Source organism: Paramisgurnus dabryanus, chromosome 20, assembly GCF_030506205.2.
Source record: "Paramisgurnus dabryanus chromosome 20, PD_genome_1.1, whole genome shotgun sequence".
Classification (NCBI taxonomy): domain Eukaryota; kingdom Metazoa; phylum Chordata; class Actinopteri; order Cypriniformes; family Cobitidae; genus Paramisgurnus; species Paramisgurnus dabryanus.
Window position 1 is genome coordinate 32,914,120 of NC_133356.1, and position 25,666 is coordinate 32,939,785.

At 37.3% G+C, this 25,666-nt stretch overlaps 1 protein-coding gene across 1 annotated transcript; it reads left to right on the forward strand.

Moving 5' to 3' along the window:
• Positions 1-1,974: 1,974 nt before the first annotated feature.
• LOC135730342 (serine/threonine-protein kinase pim-3-like) lies at positions 1,975-5,177 on the forward strand. Its single transcript, XM_065248230.1, has 8 exons — positions 1,975-2,551; positions 2,718-2,818; positions 2,997-3,047; positions 3,150-3,531; positions 3,629-3,781; positions 4,116-4,245; positions 4,352-4,458; positions 4,829-5,177. The coding sequence occupies exons 1-7, from the start codon at positions 2,029-2,031 to the stop codon at positions 4,389-4,391; spliced, it is 1,380 nt and encodes a 459-aa protein (XP_065104302.1). The 5' UTR covers positions 1,975-2,028; the 3' UTR covers positions 4,392-4,458; positions 4,829-5,177.
• Positions 5,178-25,666: the final 20,489 nt, after the last annotated feature.

A 25,666-nucleotide genomic window follows, 5' to 3' on the forward strand; every position in this document is an offset into this window, starting at 1 on the left:
TTGTTTTTTGGTGTAGAAAAATGCAAGAATACATTCTTTAAATCATTAAAGAAGGCATGGGAGAATGTAAAGCACCCATTCCTGAATAATGATAAAGTTGAAACACTGATTCCTTCAGAGGTTTGTTACATCATTACATTTACTACAACTATCTGTCCATTTATAAACATGTTTCCATCCAGGTTTTGTTATTGACCAAGTGAAAATGCGTAAAAAAGGTTTTCTATTCAAATGGAGCTAAAATGGTGTCTGTGGTGATGTCAGGAATGATGAAAGCGAATTGTCACCTAAATTGTATCGCAAAAAAATCTGACCATGAGCAAATAATCTACCTAATTTCTCTAATGCTCTTACAATAAAAGCTTCGCCAGGTCGAGTCTGATGTTTGTGGTCTCGGTAATTTAAAATAAATTTGCTTTCACCAAAGGGACCCGATTATGAGGAGAAAAAATTTAATATTTTTATGAAGTGAGAGCGGTTTAAGTTTAAGTTCAGTGCAGCTTGTGTACCCTCTGTGTATAGGGAGGATCGACTCTGCAAATCAAAACAGAAAGTCTCAGGCTGCAATAAGAGCACCTATTGTTTTCTGTCATGCCCTTCAGAGGTTGCGTGTGATGAAGATCTATCATGTGACATCACATTTATTTGCGTTAAAGCTATTATTTGACAAAGGGGCTGTTTACACTTGGTTTTAAGATGTGTTTTCATCGATCGGATCACAAGTGGACAAGAGAGACACATTACGTTTACACCTGGTATTTAAATCCGTCTCTTTTGTCCACTTTCGACCGCATCTGTCTGTGAAAACTGTGAGGGGACGGTCCGTGAGACGATGGGCGAGTCTCTCTGCTGTCATTCAAACAATAGCGGGAGTAATGATGAGTTTATATGGACGCAAACTAATATTATGTCGGAGTCCGCTGCTTGTTTAGCAAGTATACTTGCTGCACAGTGTTTTGTACGTGTGTATGTAAGAGCTTTCTCTGAATTTTCAGCGCAATTGATGAAATAGGATCACGCAACTTTCACGCTTTCAAAACAAAACTACAGAGAACACCCGCAGTAGTTTTATCAATGAAAGGCTAAAAATAGCGCTGTTCACCGTATGTTCACGCCAGAAGTCAGAAAAGACGTAAAACTTGTGTTTAATACCTCAGATTAGATAAATGGGCGGAGAGAAGGCGGTCGCGTGTCGCTGTTCGAACACATTCAACCACATTTGCGTTCCGCAACTCCAAAGTGATCCGATCGAAAGTGGTTTCGACTACCTCTGGATGTGGTTGAAAGTGGTCGAAAGTGGACGCATTCAAAACGTTTTGAACACCGTTTACACCTGGCATTAACGCCGTCCACTTGTGATCCGATCAACGAAAACGCATGTTAATGCCAAGTGTAAACAGCCTCAAAGTGTTTCCAAAAAAATTTTTTTTGAGGTATTGACATTGCGTTTATGCGCTAAAGCATTTTTTGCTAAAAAGCCTTGGATGGAAACATGGCTTCTAAACATGGCTGGAAACATTTATCTGTCTGTCTGTCTGTCTGTCTGTCTGTCTGACCCACCTCTGGTCTTCTCCACAGCTTAATGCGGATTCAGAAAATCCTAATCTAAAGGATGATGCTGTTCTGGCCAGCTCTGAATTAAACACTGAAATCAAACCGGACAAACGAATGGCATTCTTTGACTGTCTCTGGAGGGGCAAGGTGGAGTCAGTGCCGACTCCACAGCTTAAAGCGGATTCAGCTATCCCTGATGTTAGGGAAGTTGTTGATCTGGCATCACAGTCAAAGACCTACGTTGGTCCGAAGAAACAGAAACAAAAGGCTTCAAAGAGCCGCAAATCTAACCTCCAGGGAGAAAAAGTGACTGTTGTGCCAACTCAACAGCCCAAGGCCGTTTCAGATATTCCTGTTGGCATGGATGTTCCTGATCTGGCCTGCCCCCAATCAAAGCCAAAGATTCGTCCGGATAAACGCAAGACATTGAAGCAACGCATCCTTGGATGCTTCCGGAGGGGCAAAGTGGAGTCAATGCCGACTTCACAGATTGAGGCCGATACAGCTATCCCTGATGCCAGGGAAGTTGTTGATCTGGCAGATTGTCAATCGAAGAGTGTTGGCTTAAAGAAACACAAACAAAAGGCATCAAAGAGCCGCTCATTTCACAACCCTTGGAGAAAACAAGGGAAGAGTAAAGTGAAAAAAGATGCAGATCCAGCTATTCCTGATGCCATGGATGGTGCTGATCTGGCCAGTTTTGGTGGCATCACTGCAGCTAATGAGAGGCTACAGAAGATAGGTGCCATTCCAGAGAATATTGGGTTAAAAGGTGGTGGAAATCCTGACCCAAATAAAGCTAAAAATCCTGGGTCAAAAGATGTTGGAAATCCTGAGGCAAAAGGTGGTAAAAATCCCAGGCCAAAAGCTCTTGGAAATCCCAGAAATCCCTTGCCAGAAGATGATAAAGTTGTCAGGCCAAAAGTTATAAATTTTGTTCAACAAGCTTTTGTACCGCAAAGCGAGAAGAAACCAGCTGATCCCTCAGTGCCTAAAGGTGAGTGTACTGACTTCATTACTCCTACGGTGGGTTGCACCAATAAGTGAAATGGTTTCTTCATCATATTCTTCTGTACCTGGAAATGTATGCTGTACCTTTCATCTGTGAGTATATGAGTGTTAACATGTACTGTCACCTCATCATTTTTCTGTGTGTTTTTCAGACACTTTTGATTCTAAATATCAACTCTTGGAGGATGAAGTGCTTGGGGAAGGTTGCTGTGGCAAAGTGTACAAAGGGATCCGTAAATCGGATGGCAGTGAAGTAATGCACTCGTATTTATATCAAACACAATGTTTGCTGAAATTTGTATGTCCACTTGATCTAAACCATGTTTTAAAGTTTGTAGATTCTCAAACCTTAAAGTTATGTGTGCAGTGTCAGGTGAGCCGCTTCAGTCAGCTCAAGAGAAATTAACTTCAGTTTTTTTTTCTCGTTACAGGTTGCAATCAAGCGAATTTCCAAAAAAAAGTATCACACATATCTTCAGATTGTAAGTTGTCATAAAATGTAATGAAGTACATAAAATAGACAATTAAGCGAATATGCACCAATACAAGATATTGTTTTTATCTAATTCATAATTTTTCTCCAGCCTGGATACCCCAAACGACTTATTACAGAAGTGGCGCTGTTGCTTAAATTAGGAGAGGCGCCCTCATGCCCCAATGTCATACAGATGTATGACTGGTACGAGACTAAACACTTTTACACGCTCGTGTTGGAGTACCCACTGCACAGCGAATCCTTGTGGGATTTTGTTAGAAATCATAGAGGACTAAGTGAAAATACAGCAAGACATCTCATGCGTCAGGCGGTACTGGCAGTGCAACACTGTCTGGATTGTGGAGTTTTCCATATCGACATCCATCCCGGAAACTTCTTGGTGCAGCAATCAACAATGAGCCTGAAGTTAATTGACTTTGGGCTTGGTTATTATCTGACGCATGAGGCACATAAGTCCTTCGACTTTGTAGGTGAGCTGATTTTTTTTAATATAGCAGAGTATTGAAACCTGTTGTTAGTGCAGGGTCATCTTTTACAAAATGACTCAACATGATGTTTTGTGTACAGGAGCTGAACGGTTTAGAAATTCCACGCCGTGCCAGCAAAACGTCTGGGCCTTAGGTATTTTGCTGTACTACATGGTGCTTAGAATTTTCCCCTCTAATTTGAACGACTTTCACTCCGGGAATCTGAAGGCAAATGAGACGCGTTTATCAAAGGGTGAGTGAAAATGACTGATCAACATGCACACACAAAGCCTTTGATCAAATCCACAATAAATATTATCAGAGGATACGGTCTGTCTGGCAAGATGTTAGATTTTATTGTGTTTAGCTAAACAGTCATTTAGTGGCTCGCCAATTTATTACATCATTGTGCCATCATCTTAACCTGAGGTACTGTCTGTCTGTGACCAGGGTCCCTTTAGATGATAGACAGACAGACTTTTTTTGCAGTATTATTAAATGACAACAAAAGCGTCTCTTTATGCCATAATCATTATTGCCATTTGTGTGTCATGATGACTAACAGCTCTCTCCTAAATCTTGTACAGAAATCTGTGATCTGTTAAGAGGTTGCCTGGCCCTGAATCCAAGTGATCGTCCGACGCCCAAGCAGATCTTAGATCATGACTGGTTTAAAACTGAGTCTGATGAAGAAGAGCTACTCGTATACAAAATGAGGTAACAGACCAATTAGGAAACTACATTTTGCAGATTACATGCATTTTATTTTCTGTAGTTAGTTGTATAGTAAGATTGTTTTAAATGTACATTTTCATCACTACAGGGCACTATCCACAGAAAATAAAAAGGATGAAGCTGAATGACTGAAGAAGAGGGGAATGATTGGAGATGCTGTTTTCATCATCCTGAGACATATGGAGTTTGAAGGAGGTATGAATGAATGCTTTTTTAACTATACTCGCAAAATCTCGGGCATAATCAAAGTTTACTGTTAAGGGAGTGTCTTGCGTGTATTTTGTGAACGTGAGCATCTCTTTTATCATAAATGGTTTTGACGCGTGTGCAGCAGGCACTTATTATGACAAAACACGTGATGCACATGGTTCACATGACGCAACAAACAAATATTTTACAAACGCAAGCAACACATATGACACTCCGAACACTTACTTTGAATTAGCGCCCCTCGGATGAGCAGTCACGAGCCGCCACTGATATTGTGGCTTTAAGGTTCTTGATATACTATAAATATGATGACTAAAAATGAAATGTTGACATTTCCTTTCTTTCTCATCTTCAGGTTTTATTTCAGCCTCAGTCGTCATGACCACAGACCGCTGGCTGAATGTCTGATGCAGATCCTGTCTCATCCTTGAAGACATAAAAAACTTTTTTAATTCTTAATGTTTTTATATTTTAAAGTTGTATAATAAACTATCTAATATATAGTATGTCCTCTATAGAATCAGCTATGTCTGGCTCTCTCCTAGGGTTTTTTTTCTCCTAGGAGTTTAGGGAGACAGGTTTAACTTAGATCTCTCTTCTAAATATTACATTATCACAACGCTCGATAGTTCAGTTTAATCTGTACTTTGCAACTTTTGCTGACCCTTGATTTTTCTGTGTTTTTTCTTTTTTTATTAATGTAAAGCTGCTTTGACATAATTAAACAATTGTGAAAAGTGCTACAGTATATAAATAAAATTGAATTGAATATGGAAGACTTTTCTTTAGCAGATGTTTTAATTTGCTTTTTTTACTTTTTTATTTGATCAAACTGATTAACTTGGGTTACTTATGTACATGTTTTTCATATGCAATATCAAACGCTTGACCTTGGTATAAAATACTGGGAGTTAACGTAGTAAATCCAATCAGACACAATGTTAAACCTGATGCTGGTTTAACCCAAATAAATAAGTACACTTGACCTAAACCTTAAAATATACCCTTCAGTACTCTGTGTTTTAGTTTAATTTGCATGATTTCTCTCAATCATCAAGACATTTTGATTAACTTATTTTATTTAAATCTGTGAATTGAACATTTCACCAATCATGCATAAATTAAACTGCTACTCTGCAGCTATTTCTGTTATCACTGTTGGCTATTATTTTTGTTGTAAAGTTAAGAGCTGATTAAAAGTATATTACTTTACGAAATACATGTTATGATAAATGAATTAAATGAATCTAGAATAAACTTGAAATGATTGAAACTTGAAATGATTGAAGTGCTCGAAACATCTGCTGGGGAAAACATAAAAGGGTAACACTTTACAATAAGGGTGCACTAATAATCATGAATTCATGCTTAACTAATGCACAGATAATACTGAATTAATGTTTTACTAATGATAATCTAAGCTATTCATTAGCTATTCATTAATGATTGCCTCATTAGCAACTATGAAGAGTCTGTCTGATTAATATATTAGTTCATATATGAATTGTTATTAATTAAATATGTAATTGTGGATTAATTCCATCATCACTTCTTTTATGAACTAACAGTGTTAATTAATTTGTTAATTACCACAATGATCCAAAGCCTTATAATACAGGTAAACAAATATGCATGAAAACATTATTAATTACAGCATTAGTAGTGTGTTAATTAATACTTTTACTAAATAATGAGTTAATAATGATGTGCCTCAACAAGTAAAGTCACAACATAATGATATATTTGCAAACCACTAGCTAATGATTTATTAATAATTAATGACCATCACTAGTTTATAAAAGCTATTTATTAAACACGGTTTCCAAAAACACATTTCCATACATTTAAACACAACATTAAAACATAAAAAAATATAAAATGAAATAATACAAAAAGAAGACTGATCAAAATTAGACAACACGTGAAACACCTCACAGATATCTGTGTTAATTTGGCACCCGTGCTAATACATAACACAAATGTACATTTTTAAGTCCAACCATTTCAGTCTGTCAGTCGTAAAAATTGGATGGTAACAAACTCTGATAGAGAAAAAAACATGCACAGACAAATCCAAATTAAACCCTGCGGCTCGTGACGACACATCAATGTCCTAAGACACTAAACGATCGGTTTGTGTGAAAAACCGAACAGTATTTATATATTTTTTAACCTCTAAAAATATATTTTTTAACCCCAGAGCAACACGTGCGGTCACATCACCGTTATGTTTATTTTTCACATCACCGTCTTATTCATCTAATGTTTAATTGCGGGTTGTGAAACAACTTTATAGGTGCATACTGCCACCTACAGTATCGGGAGCCCCGTATAGTTTATAAGCGCCCTCATGCCGTGCACCCGATACAGTAGGGGGCGGTATGCACCTATGAAGTTGTTTCGCAACCCGCCATTAAACATTAGATGAATAAGACGATGTAGTGAATGCACGTGTTGCCCTGTATGGTGAAAAAAATGGATAGAGGTAAAAAATTATATAAGTACTGTTTTGTTTTTCACACAAACCGATCGTTTCGTGTCTTAGGACATCGATGTGTCGTCCCGAGCCGCAGGATTTAATTTGGATTTGTCTGTGCATGTTTTTTTTTTGTCTATCAGAGTTTGTTAACATTCACTTGTACGACTGACAGACTAAAACGGTTGGACTTAAAAATGTACATTTGTGTTATGTATTAGCACTGGTGTAAGATTAACACAGATATCTGTGAGGTATCTGAACGTGTTGTCTAATTTTGATCAGTCTTCTTTTTGTATTATTTCATTTTATATTATTTGTTATGTTTTAATGTTGTGTTTAAATGTAGTGTGTTATGGAAATGTGTTTTTGGAAACAGTTTTTAATAAATAGCTTTTATAAACTCTAGTGATGGTCATTAATTATTAATAAATCATTAGCTAATGCTTTGCAAATATATCATTATGTTGTGACTTTACTTGTTGAGGCACATCATTATTAACTCATTATTTAGTAATTGTATTAATTACAACACTACTAATGCTGTAATTAATAATGTATTCATGCATATTAGTTTACCTGTATTATCTGGAAGTTGAAATATAAGGCTTTGGCTCATTGTGGTAAAATTAACAAATTAATTAACACTCTTAGTTCATAAAAGAGGTGATGATGGAATTAATCCACAATTACATATTTAATTAATAACAATTCATATATGAACTAATATATTAATCAGACAGACTCTTCATTAGTTGCTAATGAGGCAATCATTAATAAATAGCTAATGAATAGCTTAGATAATCATTAGTAATACATTAATTCAGTATTATCCGTGCATTAGTTAAGCATGAATTCATGAATAGTGCACCCTTATTGTAAAGTGTTACCCATAAAAGCAACAAGATCTCACTCTAAACATTTAGCACTTTTTACACAATAATTGCAAGATTTTTTTAAATACAAGTTTTTAGGAAAAATAAATGATTTAACTTAAAGCCATTAAGTCAAAGTGTGTGTTTTTTTTTTAGGGCAAACAGATCATTATTAAGACTTCTACCGCTCTTTTAATTATGCACATGTTTGTCATTAAATCTGTCTATAAAAACTAGACAAAATGGTAGCGTTATCAGTCAGAAGGATAAATGTTTTATTAACTTGCAGCATTCCATATACAGTTTGCTTTGAGAACATGAGGAGAGGGGAACGAGAAAGTGTGGTAGGTTGTGACTCTTCTGTCCCACACTTGGGGTAGCTGTCTTGGGGGGTAGATGTGAACTCTTTGAGAGGTTTCAGATGATAATTCAACAGGAATTTAAAAGCGGTTGGTTCCCTGTGGATTCAGCCATTTGCTGCTGGCTTTAGAAATACCCTTTGTCAGGGTTACGCATCACCTTACAACGCATTATTGTGTCAAGTAATCTTTTACATTAAAGTAAACAACACCCTGCTGAAAAAAACAGCATCAAACCAGCATGGACCAGCATGGGAATTAACTACAGATGTCTATACATTTGTACCTTTTAATGTACTACAGTAATATGAACTAATATGAATGTGGGTGCCGCCACACAGTGACTACACAGTGTAGGGATTATTTTGACAATTTTTTTCTGACAGATGAAACAAACTATTGTAAGCAAACTGTGAATATCAGCGAGTCTCTTTCAGTTATGTTAGTCATCACTTCTGTTAGATCAGGTCTCCACACCAGACAAAATAAAAAACGATCCAGCCGCGGACGCCAGATCACGTCAGAAAATATAAATGTACTTGTTTAACAGGCTTCTGTCAGTTAAGAGGTTGATCAATCGTTGCTAGAGAAGAACACAAGCAGGACACGAGACGAAGCTTTTGATGATAAAATAGAGTTTAATAGATGGACAGTTTCAGTTGCATATATGTCTCAATGTTCAAACCTCATCTAACCAGCATAAATTCAGCATGCACTGTAGACTATGAGCTTCCATAAACATTCTCTTTATCTATCTTTGTTTACACACAGAATCTTGAGACGTAAAATATAGATATATAATGAATGAATGAATAAACAATATAAATGAATAAACAATAAAATATAGAAATATAATAATGAACGAATAAATGAATAAACAATAAATCTAATGATAAAAATGATAATAATGAAATTGCTAATAATAAAAGTAATAATCAAACAAACAGTTATATGGATAACTAATGATTATAAAGTGATTATGATGATTATGTAAATAAATGATTAAAAATAAACCAAAAAACACAATAATAAAAACATTCTGCACGTGAGGATCTAAGGTAGGATCCTTCACTACAGAGTCAATGAATATTTTTTTCACAGATGAACATCTTCTTGGTTTTACAAGATGCATCAAACCAAGAGTTTAAATGAGAATCTTCATATCCCAGACAAGCCCGAGTTATCCATCCCATTCCCATCTTTCTTTTTAAACCAGAACCTTTAAAAGTCATTAGAGAAAATATATTTCATTCACAGTGATATTTGGCAGAGAATCAAATGATCTATAAGAAAGTGTGATAATGACATATTTAAAAGAATTTCTGATTTTTTGAAATCATTTATATAAATCCAATATCTGTGATGCAAAACACAGTCCAAAACCTTGGGTCAAAATTATAGTTTACATTCTTGTGAATTTTTTTATTATTATTTACAATTCAATTCAAAATAATTCAAATTTTTATGAACTTTGTTTAACATCCTATAACTGTTTAGCAGATTGAATACAGAAAGCAAAAGTAAAGAGTTCAGAGGTCTTACTTTACTGCAGTCGCTTTAAGAGTTCGGTTATTAACCCAAACCCATCGACCTTCAGTCTCCAGATCATCAAGAAGTCTCATTAATTGTAGACACCAGGAAGTCCTAAAGTTGAACATTTGAGTTGTACTGCAGTTATTCAAACATAACAGTTTTTAATCCTTCTTTCTAAAGTATGTAAACAACATAAAATCATTTCTTTTTTATCAGAATATTGCTGTTGATGGTGACCAGATGAGCTTTAAATCCAGCACATAAATCATGAGCCTCAAACCTTCTCTGTGTTTCAGAAGAGAAGAAATAACACTTTCCACCGTATGATGTCCAGTCCGGCCCTCTTCACAAAGCTTACAAGATGAAGCACTGAACTCTGAAGCACAACATTATGAACATCATGTTTAAAACTATAAATGAATATCAACAAACAGCTCAAAGGTGTGTACAGTATATAAGTTATTATTACCCATACAGCAAAAAATATATTTTTAAATATAATTTTAAATATTTTTCAAAAAATGGCCAAAAAATATATTTACTAAATGTATTCACCAATATATTTTCAGTATATTTTTAAATATATTTGGAAAAATGTATTTATATTCACGTTGCATATTATTTTACAAACCTGTTAACATAACAGGTTTGAAAAGGTTAAAAATAAATATATTTTCTATTACAAAAATATACATTTTATAATTTTACTTTATACATTTTATAAAAACTTTTTAAGGAAAAATATATTTTTTGCCATATGGGTTGTAAAATTAGAGATGTATTTGTTGCCCTTGAAATACATTTTAAAATATATTCTCATATGAAGGTTAAAACGAAATATATTTTCAAATTCAAAAAATATATTTAATTAAGCTTTACTGTCTACAAAATGTATTTAGCATACATTTAAAATATATTTTTGGCCAGAGAATATTTGTGTATTTTGGTAACGATGTAATGCAGTGCAGACATGACATTAATCTACCAATACTAACATTTTTGTTTTTATAGTTTTAAGACTGAATCATAAAGATACTTCATGTATTTACATGAACATGAGATCTTGACACAGGCAGTCACTTATTATAGCATCGAACAGCTCTCATATCTCTACTGCTCAACTGTGAGAGTTTGATTTAATAACATTTCTTCGTCATTTTTATTTAAGATCTGCAGTATTTCATTGTAATACACTGTAAAAAGTTTTTTTGCTGCCTTAAATTTAAAATATGTGTTTTACAAGTCATTTCAACATATTATTTTAAATTTGAAAAACATTCAAACTTGTTTTTGTAAGTAATAGCAACCCACCGCTAGTAAAGCTAATTTGATCAAACTTACTGCGCATATTCATGACTCTCGGGAAAGAGTTCACACACTCTCAGAAATAAAGGTACAAGAATTCAATTCAATTCAATTCAATTTTATTTATATAGCGCTTTTCACAAAAGTCAATTGTTTCAAAGCAGCTTTACATAAATAGAAGCAGTGAAAAGCACAGAAAACGACAGATAGCACAACAAAATACATGATAGCATGAGCAGTTAAATTTGCTGCGGCTATGACTCAATATTATAAGTGCACGTATTACTAAAGCAGCGTATAGAAGAGGAAGCTAGGTAAAGCCCAAAAAGGCTGCCTTCCCGGGGTGAAAAACCCCCTAGGAGAAAAAAAACCCCCGGGCTTTTATCCGAGGAAAAATAAGTCCTAGGAGGGAAAAACCCTTGGGAGAACGGAAATGGAGATTTAGCGGAGATTAAGCGGTTCTGCCGGTGATCGTTGGTCAGGTATCAGCTGGGCATAACGTTGAAGGACAGCCAGTAGATCAGAGGTGTGCCGACTTTCACATCTACCGGGACTGGGTCTGTTTGGGAAAAACAAAATCGTATTAGCGTAGCGGCCGTTCATATGTATTGAAGTGTCACACAGTGATGTGGTTTAACTCAGCTTAGTTCCAGACAGACTAAATATTGCGGCATAATTATGTTATCCACAGTTGAGGATTTAGCAAATTGGGGGCCCAATGCGAGGGTATATATGGTAAATAAGGGTCACCTTCCGATCTTTAAGAGAAAATGAAACCTGACGACCCGTTTGACTAAGGCCTAAAGCCCCACTGTCGTCGTTAATGCAGGTTCAGTGGCAAACGGGTCTATATTGTATACCATTTACAGGACCAGGAGAAAACGCCAAAAAATCGCAACCCGACCATACGTGTTAACCCGTTTGACTAAGGCCGGAAGCCCCACTGTCGTCGTTAATGCAGGTTCAGTGGCAAACGGGTCTGTATGGCATACTATTCATAAGACTTACGATAGCGCCAAAATCGCAACCCGACCATACGTGCCAACCCGTTTGACTGTCGTCGTTAATGCAGGTTCAGTGGCAAACGGGTCTGTATGGCATACTATTCACAAGACACACGAAAGCGCGAAAAACGCAACCCGACCATACATACCAACCCGTTTGACTAAGGCTGGAGGCCCCACTGTCGTCGTTAATGCAGGTTCAGTGGCAAACGGGTCTGTATGGCATACTATTCATAAGACTTACGATAGCGCCAAAATCGCAACCCGACCATACGTGCCAACCCGTTTGACTAAGGCTGGAGGCCCCACTGTCGTCGTTAATGCAGGTTCAGTGGCAAATGGGTATGTATGGCATACTATTCACAAGACACACGAAAGCGCGAAAAACGCAACCCGACCATACATACCAACCCGTTTGACTAAGGCTGGAGGCCCCACTGTCGTCGTTAATGCAGGTTCAGTGGCAAACGGGTCTGTATGGCATACTATTCACAAGACACACGAAAGCACCAAAATCGCAACCCGACCATACGTGCCAAACCGTTTGACTAAGGCCGGAAGCCCCACTGTCGTCGTTAATGCAGGTTCAGTGGCAAACGGTGGCAAACTATTTAATGCAATTCATTTTAAGTGTTCATGCAGAAAAGGTTTTTATTTATTTATTTGGTTGGTCTGTGTTATGACCGTGAGTGCTTTGTTCCGTGCAAATAACTATTGCGAGTTAAGAACCTTTACTAGACAAATTATGCGAATGCTTTGTTGAAGAGAAAAGTTTTAAGTCTAGATTTAAAATGATCGACTGTGTCTGATTCTCGGACATCGGTTGGTAAATCATTCCAGAGCTTAGGGGCTAAGTAGGAAAAGGATCTTCCACTTTTAGACACTTTTGATAGTCTAGGGATAATCAATAGGCCAGAATTTTGCGACCGTAGTGTGCGTGATGGATTGTATTCTGATAGTAATTCTCTAAGATATGAGGGTGCTAAGCCATTTAAAGCTTTGTAGGTGATTAGTGATATTTTAAATTGGATGTGATATTTAACTGGTAGCCAGTGTAAAGATGCCAGAATTGGGCTTATGTGGTCATACTTCTTAGATCGAGTAAGTACCCTTGCAGAAGCGTTTTGAACTAGCTGAAGCTTGTTGACCTGATTTGAATGGCATCCCCCGAGTAGCGAGTTACAATAGTCTATTCTAGAGGTCATAAAAGCATGAATAAGCTTCTCTGCGTCAGATGTAGACAGTATATGGCGTATTTTTGAGATATTTCTAAGATGGAAGAATGCTGTGCGGCAGATGTTGGCGATATGACTATCAAAGGATAAGTTGCTGTCGAACATCACACCTAAGTTCCTAACCGTGGAAGATGGCACCACAGTACAGCCATCTATGTGCAATTTGTAATCTGACATATTATGTTTGTAGCGATTTGGTTCAATAATAAGTACCTCTGTCTTATTGGAGTTGAGCTTAAGAAAGTTATGTGCCATCCAGTCACTAACATCGCTAATGCAGTCTTTTAGCTTAGAAAACGTGTGTGTTTCGCTGGGATGCGAGGAGATGTAAAGCTGGGTATCATCCGCATAGCAGTGAAAACTTATGTTATGTTTCCTGATAATGTCTCCTAGGGGTAACATGTATAACGAGAACAGGATAGGACCTAAAACTGATCCCTGCGGTACACCGTATTTAACCAGGGAGTGATATGACTCTTCCTCATTTACATAAACAAAGTGATAGCGATTGGTTAGATATGACCTAAACCAGGCTAGCGCCTGACCACTGATACCAACATAGTTTTCTAGTCTATTGAGTAGGATTCTGTGGTCTATTGTGTCAAATGCTGCACTAAGGTCTAGTAATATAAGAATTGAGATTTCACCACGATCGGATGTTAATAGGAGGTCATTTGTAACTCTAAGCAACGCTGTCTCTGTGCTATGGTGGGGCCTGAATCCTGATTGGAACTTTTCATATGTACTATTATTTGTCAAGAATGTGCGTAACTGGCTTGCCACTACCTTTTCTAATATTTTCGAAAGAAAAGGGAGATTTGAGATTGGTCTAAAGTTATTAAGTTCTCCTTGGTCAAGCTGTGGTTTTTTAATCAGCGGTTTAATAACTGCTAGTTTGAAAGCTGTTGGAACGTATCCTATTTCTAGCGATGAGTTAAAGATATTTAGAACCGGGGTTGACACTACAGGGAATACTTCTTTAAGTAGTTTTGTGGGAACGGGGTCTAATATACAGGACGATGATTTGGATGATGTGACTAGTTTAGAGAGCTCATCTATTGTAGTAGGTTTAAATGAATCAAGATGTTCGTATGGTAGTCTAGTGTTAAGTGAACTAATGGGTAGAGTGGTGGCTGCCTGGGTAGCTACGATGTTTTCCCTAATAGCCGAAATTTTGTTAGAAAAGAAGTTCATGAAGTCGTTACTATTGTGTTGAAGTTTACTATTGGTTTCTGTTTGTTCTTTGTTTCTAGTCAGTTTCGCAACTGTGCTAAAGAGGAAACGAGGGTTATTATGATTCTCATTTATAAGCTTGCTAAGATATGTAGATCTGGCGGTTTTAATAGCCTGTCTGTAGTGTTTAACACTCTGTTTCCATGCTGCGCGCCATACTTCTAACTTTGTGCTTCTATAATTTCTTTCCATTTTTCTAGCTGCCTTTTTAAGGGCTGCTGTGTGATGGTCATACCATGGAGCTGGCGGTTTTTCTTTGAATCTCTTTTTTCGAATGGGAGCAACGGCATCCAATGTGTTAGAACAGACATTGTTTAGGTTTTCTATTTCAATATCTAGATCGTCACAGTTATCTGCTACATGTTTCATTTGGGACAGGTCTGGAAGAGTGCTAATAAAGCTATCTTTAGTGGTGGAAATTATTGTTCTGGCTAGTCGGTAGCATGTTGTAGATTGAGTGATCCTATCTAGAAGTACAGTGTATGACACAAGGTAATGGTCAGAAACTGCATCACTCTGAGGTGATATTTCGACGTCATTAATATTGAGTCCGAGTGACAGAATTAAGTCTAATGTGTGATTACGAGTATGCGTTGGCCCTGTCACGTTTTGTCTAATATTGAGAGAATTTAGAACATCTATAAACGCACGTCCTAATGCGTCTTTTGGGTTGTCCACATGGACATTAAAATCACCAACAATAAGAGCTTTATCTACAGTGACTACAAGCTCAGATAGGAAATCTGCTATTTCATTAAGGAAATCTGCATGGTGGCCCGGTGGTCTATAGATTGTCGCTAAAGCAAAAGAAAGCTGTTTGTGGTTACGATCAGTTATTTCCATATTTAACAACATTACTTCAAATGATTTAAATTTTAGCTCAGATTTTTGGTTTACTTTAAACATTGTGTTGTAAATTGTAGCTACACCACCCCCTCTCCCCTTTAATCGAGGTTCGTGTTTATAATAATAGTCTTGTGGGGTGGATTCATTTAAACTAATGTAGTCGTCTGCTTTAAGCCAGGTTTCTGTTAAACAGAGTACATCTAAGTTTTGGTCTGTAATTATTTCATTGACAATAGGTTCTTTATTGGTAAGCGATCTAATGTTAAGAAGGCCGAATTTTAAGATTCGAGATTCATCTGTTAATGTATTGTTTTCTAATTTTATTTGAATCAGATTTGTACCAGATGTAACAAGCGGTGCCCTGTATTTATTTGTTCGGGGAACAGATACAGTTGAAATGTGCTGATATTTCGGTAAGATTGACTCGAAGTGCTGGGATATAAGTGGTCTTGACATATCACGGCAGCTAACAGATGGACGGTTAAGCCGATCCGTCTGTTTCCTGACCTGGGCCCTGGATAGTCAGACTATATCAGAATTAAGACTATTGATCAGATTTTTAGTGAGTATAGCACTTCCTTCCGATGACGGATGAAGGCCATCTCGGGTTAGGAGAAATGGTCTTCCCCAGAAATGCTTCCAATTGTCTATAAACCCTACGTTATGCTGAGGGCACCACTTTGACATCCATCCATTGAGAGACACTAATCTACTATGTGTTTCATCTCCCCGGTAGGCGGGGAGGGGACCAGAGCATATTACATTGTCTGACATTGTTTTTGCAATTTCACACATCTCCTTAATATTATCTTTGGTGATTTCCGACTGGCGGAGCCTAGTGTCATTCGTGCCGGCGTGAATAACAATCTTAGAAAACTTCCGCTTAGCATTAGCCAGCACTTTAAGTTTGGATCTAATGTCAGACGTTCTGGCTCCCGGTATACAGTCGACTATGGTGTTTGGTGCCTCAATGTTAGTGTTCCTGAGTATAGAATCTCCAATGACCAGGGCACTTTTAAAAGGTGTTTCAGCTGGTATACTCCTTAGGGGATCGAATCTGTTAGAAATTGTCGTTACGTTATGGGTCTTAGAAGGACGCCTTATATGACTATGCCGCCTAACAGTCACCCAGTTTGACCGCCGACTTGACTCTGATGACGGAACCGAGCCATGTGTATTTTGATAAACACTATGCGCGCTCGATACAGTATTTGTAATATTTATATTAGCATCTGATGTCGGAACCGAGCCATTAGTCTTTTCGCTCGATAGATTATTTGCGACAGTAACATTAGCGGTTTTGCTATCCTCAACTAACGTTCGGATGTGCGATTCTAGTTCAGCAACCTTCTCAGTTAACCTTAATACTTCAATACACTTAGTGCATGTAAACCCCTCTATGCTAACAGCAGAAGCTAAACTATACATGTGGCAAGTAGTACATGTTACAATAACAAGCGGAGTCTTACCGCTTTCATGCTGGGCGATGGCGTCTTCGTTTACCCGAACGCGGTCCCCGGAGCTGCATCGCGTGGGGTGTTCGGTTGTGACACGCCTCGGTCGCCTGCGAACGTCTGGGGTCAGGGTGATGTTTGGCTTGCCGAATCTGCGAAGGCCGGGCAGCGGTTCCTCCACAGCTTCCCGATCGCTTTCATGTCGTTCACGGTCCGTGAAGCTGCATCGCGTGGAATGCATGTTTGTTGCTCGCTTGTGGACGTCGGAAGGCAGGGTGAAGTGGGCGCTGTACCTCGCCTTGGATCTGCTAAAACCGGGAAACAACTCCTCCACAGCTTCCCGCTCAGGTGAGGATAGGTCAGAAAAGCATATATCAGATGAATCCGCCATTAGATTGGAAAATGCTAGCTTCAGCCTCCACCGTGTGGATGCTAGCGGGCTATATGCTAACTGTTTATTAGTGATAAATAGTTTCACGTGGTAGTACTGCTCAATAATCGTCACGGTAAAGTATTCCTATGTAAAACTAATAAGTTATATTATATAAATAGGAATAAGATGGTAAAAAAAAGCTTTTAGATGATGAACTCGACGGAGCTACGATGCACGATCTGTTCAGCGTGACGTCACAAACCGGATGGTACAAAAGTTGTCACTGGGGCAGTACCTTTTTAACAAGTACTTTTGTACCTAAAAGGTGCATATTGGTACTTCAAAGGCACATTTTGGTACCTTAAAGGTACCTGTACAAAAATGGTGGTGCATATTAGGACCTTGATAAATTTTGTAACCTTTTTTCTGAGTGTAGCTCAATGTTATCTTAAATGTTATCTTGTCAGCATGACTGACATTTCATATCTGATCTCACCTACAGGTCACCAGAAAAGTTAGAACAACACAGGACATTAAAAAAATATGACCCAACGGCAACACTGATCAAAGCAAAGAAAGTAAATAAAACTACTAGTTATATACAAGTAAACCTGTATACATTTCTTTGTCCTTTATGAACACGAAGGAAGATATTTTGAGGAATTGTTTGTAACCAAACCTTTCGTGGGCCCCATTCACTTCCCTAGTATTTTTTTTTCCTACTATGGAAGTAAATGGGGTCCACAAACGGTTTGGTTACAAACATTTCTCAAAATATCTTCCTTCATGTTTATCAGAACAAGGAAATTGATGCGAGTTTGTAACAACATGAGAGTAAATGATGACAGAATATTCATTTTTGGCTGAACTATCCCTTTAATACAACAATGCATAGCCTACATCCACACATGTCTTATTTTGGTTTGGGTTTTAAAACATACAGGAATTAAAAAATAAAGTGCAGGACTTGTTTGATGTTAAAAGAATTATTAAGAGTGGCAAGATTTGAAAATGATCTTCCTCACGCTAACTGACAGATTTGAAGCATGCACAAACCTGGATATATACTGTACATATACAGAATTACAGTTTTAAAAATATCTGTTTTGACAAGAATTCACACAGATATAATCTGTTATGTCTTAAGTGAATGTTAGATCCTTGCATTACAGATATTAAAGCTGTCTGTGTCGATGTCAATCAAACAATAAAAGAAAGAAAAAAGTAGAACACAATAATATTTATGTGTGCTAAATCTATTAGTTTTACCAGTGATTTTAAGGTATGGATAGAGTAATTTTGTTTTCAAACCTTCAATCTTTAACTCAAAAATTTACTTTGGGGACTCTATCAACTTCATTTTGCCAACTTGGGTCACAAAAGATTACAAGATTACAGTGTATTTTATACTGTATATTGTAAATATAAAACCAAACTTGACCTTGGTATAAAATCAGAGTAAATACCGCCTTTTATTAAATATTCATCATTTAAATGCACAATGTCATTATAGTTATCACTGAAGTGCAATTAATTATTTTTCTCAGATTAACTTTTTCTTGTATTTGCCAGATGCATCTTTTTAAGTAAAATCAGCAACATTTATCATAGAGATTTACGAATTACGATTTTTGAATACTTGCAGCTCAATGCAGGCATAGGCGGAGCTTGCGGTGGAGCAGGCCCCCCATTGGCTAAAAGGATTTTTATAAAATAAATTATATTCCACATAAATATAAAATATACATATTAATTTTGGTTCTTATACATTTTAAAACGTTAATTTTTAAGATGCTTGTAAAACAGTTGTTTTCTGGGAATAATATGTGCATTTATCAAAAGTGACCCTCTGTAAATCGCTTTTATCCAGCCGCCCAATCACAATGGAGAAGAGGCGGGACAAACAGTACATCGACCAATCGGAACATCCTTTCTCTACTACTTAAAAAACATAAAAGTTAATATATCTTGTCGATTACAATATATAACATCCCGTGCTACCACAATATGAGTACGCTTTGATTAAACAAATTATCTGCAAAATCTGATACTTATAAAACAGTACTTCCGCGGAGGTTTGAATAAAAGCAACCAACGCACATAAGCGCCTCCAAAGCGCCCTCAAACGGATATTTTTAGAACAGCACCTGGCGGTTTGAATTAATTATTTTCACAGATTAACTTTTTCTTGTATTCGCAAGATGCATTTTTAAAAGTAAAATCAGCAACATTTATCATAGAGATAGAAAATGACGACATACTTTCAGCTCAATACAGGCATAGGCGGAGCTTGCGGTGGAGCAGGCCCCCCATTGGCTAAAATTATTTTTTAAATAAAATAAATGATATTCCACAACAAATATACGTATTAATTTTATATTATACATTTTAAAACGTTTTTTAAGATGCTTTGTAAAACAATTGTTATTCTGCTAATAATGTGTATTTATCAAAAGTGGCGCGCTGTAAATCGATTTTGTCCAATCACAATGGAGGAGAGGCGGGACAAATAGTACATCGACCAATCGGAACATCCTTCCTCTACTACTGAAAAAACCATAAAAGTTAATATATCTTGTCGATTACAACATATAACTGTCCGTGCTACCACAAAATGGGTACGCATTGATTAAACAAATTATCTGCAAAATCTGATACCAAACAGTACTTCCGCGGAGGTTTGAATAATAGCAACCAACGCACATAAGCGCCTCCAAAGCGCCCTCAAGCGGTCATTTTTAGAACAGCGCCTGGCGTGTGAGGCTTCGGTGGAGTTTATTTATCCTCAAAAGATTATAGAAATTAATGGGCTAATGTACTGTTCACTGCATATACATTTTCCGTTTAGTTTTAACATGTATATAAAAAAAGGCATTGAATTTTGTTGTGTTTTAGAAGTGAAGAAAATGTCCTTAAATTAACTAAACCTGTGATTTTTTTAAAATAAAGAATTTCAAAATCTAAATAACAAAAATTTTAATTTGCTTATTCCAACTCATTTTGCCAGCATCACAAATGATTAACAGATTAAAGTGTCTTTTATACCGTATACTGTAAATGCAAAACCACACTGAATGGTATAAAATCAGAGTAAAGACCGCCTTTTATTAAATATTCATGATTTAAATGCACAATACAGAGAGACGTGCAAAGATATTAGATCGAGACTCTCATTATAGTCATCACTGAAGTGCAATTAATTATTTTCACAGATTAACTTTTTTTGTATTCGCAAGATGCATTTTTTTTAAAAAGTAAAACCAGCAACATTTATCATAGGGATAGAAAATGACGACTTTCGAATACTTGCAGCTAAATGCAGGCATAGGCGGAGCTTGTGGTGGAGCAGGCCCCCCATTGGCTAAAAAGATTTTTTATAAAATAAATGATATTCCACAACAAATATACATATTCAAATTATATTATACATTTTAAAGATGCTTTGTAAAACAATTGTTATTCTGCTAATAATGTGTATTTATAAAGTGGCGCGATGTAAATCGCTTTTGTCCAATCACAAAGGAGAAGAGGCGGGACAAATAGTACATCGACCAATCGGAACATCCTTCCTCTACTATTGAAAAAATATAAAAGTTAATATATCTTGTTGATTATAACATATAACAGTCCGTGCAACCACAATATGATTACGCATTGATTAAACAAATTATCTGCAAAATCTGATACTCATAAAACAGTACTTCCGCGGAGGTTTGAATAATAGCAACCAACGCACATAAGCGCCTCTAAAGCGCCCTCAAGCGGTCATTCTTTAGAACTGCGCCTGGCGTGTGAAGCTTCGGTGGAGTTTATTTATCCTCAAAAGATTATAGAAATTAGTGGGCTATTGTGCTGTTCACTGTATATACATTTTCCGTTTCGTTTTTATTGTATTTTAAATTAGGCATTGCATTTTGTTGTGTTTTAGAAGTGAATTCGGTTGTGTTTTAGAAAATGTCCTAAATTTAACTAACCCTGTAATTTTTGGGCTATGTTAACTTTAATATAAATCTTGTTTATAAACTGTAATTTATTATGATTTCGCTTCAATATTTGATCACTGTTTTATAATAAAAACAGTTTCTAAATACAGTGGGAGTCATTTCACTGTTTAGAGTATTCATATTATAAATAAAAATGTACAAATAATTTGAATAATTTAAATCTTTACTTTTAACTTTTTATGATTTTCACAAAGTAAGTGTGTTATAGGTTGTGTAAGAGCTGGATCTAAAAACCAAAACTCGTTTTTTTTGCAGGGAAAGAGAAACTGTTTATTTATGTAAATGATATGTTCTCTAAATTGACTGTGATTTATTCTCATGAAGTGGGCGGAGTTAACTTACACAGGTGTGCAATCATTAATAAAATGGCCGCTGGCTGCTCTCTTGTGTGGGTGTGCAGGCTTAACGCCAGATCATGTCTGAGTCGTAACTCTTTTATCCTTCGTTATGTGTGACCGGTTACAAAGCTCTAACTGAGATGGCAGTGCCAACAAGTTATGGGCCCAGTAAAGACTTTGGGAACCGATGGAATCGATTATATTTCGACGGAGAGGAAAAAAATGACTAACTATGGGAAGCAAAGTTCCTTGCACATTTGCGTCTTCTGGGATTGAAATCCACCATATTGGGTGAAGCATCAGCTGTGAAGACGAAGGTGCAGAGGAGGAAGACGACGACAGTAAAAATGAAGAGGCATATGCAGTTCTGATCCAACTATTAGACGATAAAAGTCTGTCGCTTGTGATGAGAGAGGCCGCGGTTGATGGCAAGAAGGCATTACAGATTTTGAGAGATCATTACGCTGGTAAGGGGAAGCCACGTGTGATAAGTTTGTATAAGGAGTTGACATCTCTTCAGAAAGGTGTAAATTAAACCGTTACAGATTAAATTATTCATGCAGAGACTGCCATCACAGCATTGCGAAATGCGGGAGAGACTTTAAGTGACAATTTATTGACTGCCATGATTTTAAAAGGTTTGTTCGATACTTTCAAACCATTCTCCATTTTCGTTACGCAGAGTGATGAAAAACTATCATTTGCAGACTTTAATGTAAAACTGAGGAGCTATGAAAGCACCGAGAAGTTTGGCACGGCTGGTTCGGGAGAGGATAGCGTAATGAAAGTTAAAGGAAGGGACAACTGGAGTATGAGACTCACCTGTTACAGCTCAACACTATAGCTTGCTTGCAAAAGCTCATATATTTCCCAAAACTGTTCACTCATGCTTCAAAACTAAATTCCTTTCCCATATAAAGAGTCAGTGCCACAAAAAATGGCAAATATCCTTCTCAACTGCTTTGCCTCATTTCTTGAAACAGACCGGACGTTCTCAACACTTTTGGTGCTTTTGTCAAAATAAAGTGGATGGTTCGGCACAACACCATGGTTCACCTGCAAAAGCTTATACCTCTCCCAAAATAGTTCACTCGTGTGTCAAAACTAAATATCCTTCTCATTTTAACAGTCAGTGCTCCCAAAATGCATCGTCCCTTTGGCATTGTGTTAGCACTGCAAGTCGAAATGTTTAGATGTTTTGTCACTATGGCAGGGGACCATTGAAATATCTCTTATGTCCACCTTTCAGTCTTATCCCTTTATTGACAATGGTTACTGTACTGTTTTTTGTCTAGCTAACAGAATACAATTATGTATAAAACTGAAAAAAAATATGATTTTAGGGAAGAGTAGCCTCCAAGGTTTGACACCACACATTGCACTCACACTGCCAAGGAAATTGTAATGACTTTTCACACACAAAGTAACTTTCATACACCAGACCAAAATAAAATATATAAAGCATAATATACTCTAATATAAACACAAAAAACAATGAAAATTATATGCAGCCTGCTGTAAATAATGCGAGAGTTTCAGAACTAACATTTCTTCACTGGTCGCTGTCCTCACCCTTCCTCTCCTGGCCACCATCCTCACCCTCATGACCATCCACACGCTGCTGTCTGTCTGGCCACAGATTCTCATCCACATCACAGTGTATTATTCTCCCTTGCGATGCAACGAGGGAACAAAACGGCGTGCCTGTCGCAACCATCCCCTACACTGATCTCCTGTAATATCCTTACACGCAGCATTCATCATGGAGCAGGGACCTTTGATTTTGAGCCCTATGCTCATATATCTCCACCTCCTAGAGGAGAAAAACTCAATAGGATTGAGGAAAGGAGAGTAAGGTGGTAGGAACACCATGACCATCCTTGGATGAGTATTGAACCAGTCCCTGATTAGCAGGCCACGGTAGAAATTCACATTGTCCCATACAATGACATATTGTGGTAGGTGAGGCCCGATGAGACCTTTCTCATTTTGAGGGATCAAATCAAAATGAAGGCGGTCCAAGAAGATGAGGAGCATCTGTGTATAGTATGGGCCAAGACTGGGGATGTGAGTGGCCACACCATTCTCAGATATGGCATCAAACATAGTAATATTGCCCCCTCACTGGCCTCGGACATCCACCATGGCCCGGTGGGCAATAATTTTATGGCCACGTCTTCGGCCCTTGGCCAGGTTGAAGCCAGCTTCATCCACAAACACGAGGATGTGAGGGGCCTCGTTTCCTTCAAATGCCATTATTCTCTACAAAAGCGTAAACTCCTACTTTGTTAGTCAAGTTTTAGTTTTACCTGACTGTCAATTGCTGTAATAAATTTATCAAATGTTCAAAGCATTCATATATGTTATTTATGGTATTATGTTCTTGACTAATTTTGCCAATTGAACAGACTATTGTGCATGTGATGACTTATACAATGAAATGACGCTGACACATTTTGGAGTGAACAACCATTAGACTGAGAATCAACCAATCAGTTTAGATCAACAAGATCTATTCACTTGGAAATTGTGCTAAATGTAGGCTACCTGTACTTAATCAGTTGCAAAGATGTACTGAGCTATTGAGACATGTACTTAGATATTTGCAATTTGATGAAATGAATGAGAAATTCAATTCTGTTGTGAACACTTGCCAAGTGGTTTGGAGGTTTGTCCATGTTGTTTTGAGAATGTAATTTCTGTTTCAAGAAATGAGCCAAACCTGTGGTGGTGTCTAATAAGATTGCTACGGTGGTAGCCCCGCCCCTGAGCTGGCGGATTGTTACTGTGTAAGGGAGCAATAAAGTTCAGTTAAAATCCTGCAGCCGGAGTGGAGAGTGTCTCTGTCGCATACGCGAACACAACATGGTGTCCGAAGTGGATCGAACAGTCTCTAAAGAAAAATAAACTGCCGAACAAGTTGCCAAGCATCGCTGGACAGGTAAACTGCAAAATAAGCCGTAGTTTTGTTCTTAAAAAAAAAAATAAAAAAATAAGAGAAAGAAACAAACAGCCAGCACGTGTGTCAGCACGCGCTCCCTTTATGCTGAAAGTTAGCGGGGGAGGGGTGCGGTCGCCCAGCAACCACGGTGCAGACAGGCAGAGAAACACACAGAAGTGTTATGATTACTGATGTTAAAACAGTCGCTCAAATTGTGAAAGAAAAAAAAAAAGAGGATTAAAGAAAATTAACAGACACAATCCATACAGAAAATGGAGGAATCGCCAGCACCTGTGTCCTCATATCAAATTAGACCCCCTGAACCGTTTGATTTTACAAAACCAAATGACTTCGAAAGATGGCTCAGACGCTTTGAAAGGTACCGAGTTGCAAGTAATCTTGCACAAGCATCAGATCTACAACAAGTCAACACACTGATTTATTGTATGGGAGACAAAGGCGATGACATTTTGTGCAGCTTGTCAATGACAACAGAAGAAAGGGAAAAGTATGAAACTGTGCAGGAAAAATTAAAGGAATACTTCAATGGAAAAATTAATGTGATCTATGAGAGAGCAAAGTTTAACTCCAGAAAGCAAGAGGCTGATGAACCAGTTAATGACTTTATCACTGCACTGTATTCACTGTCAGAGCGCTGTGCTTTTGGAACTCTAAGAGAGGAACTTATTAGAGACAGAATTGTTGTTGGGCTGAAAGACATCAAACTGTCAGAGCGCCTTCAACTGCACGCAAACCTAACTCTGGAGAAAGCCATAAATATGGCCAGGCAGAGCGAAACGGTAAGAAAACAACAGGCAGAAATAAGGCAGGAGGATGAAGAAGACTTAAAACTAAATGCGGTACACAAAGAGAAAAACAAGCATGGTTCATATGCAAAGCCAAATAAGCCAGGAAAAGAAAGAAATTGGCCAAGTTTTCAGAAAAAACATAAAGACAAATCAAAGAAATCATGCTGCACAAGATGTGGTAAATCACCATACCATATAAAAGATACATGCCCAGCTAAAGATGCTGTATGTCACCAGTGCAATAGGACAGGTCACTATATGAGTCAATGCTATTCCAAGACTGTGCTTCATGAGGTTAAAGGGGGCAGCGACTCAGATGACGGGAAAGCATTTCTCGGGGCACTGGATTCAAATACTCAAGGCTGGTATACAACCGTCCAGATCCTGAAACAACCAGTAAAAATGAAA

Coding starts and splice junctions, on each gene's coding strand:
- LOC135730342 (XM_065248230.1), top strand. CDS start 2,029: ATGCCGACTTCACAGATTGAGGCCGATACAGCTATCCCTGATGCCAGG. Junction 2,552..2,717: donor TGATCCCTCAGTGCCTAAAG/GTGAGTGTACTG, acceptor TGTGTTTTTCAG/ACACTTTTGATTCTAAATAT. Junction 3,048..3,149: donor ATCACACATATCTTCAGATT/GTAAGTTGTCAT, acceptor ATTTTTCTCCAG/CCTGGATACCCCAAACGACT.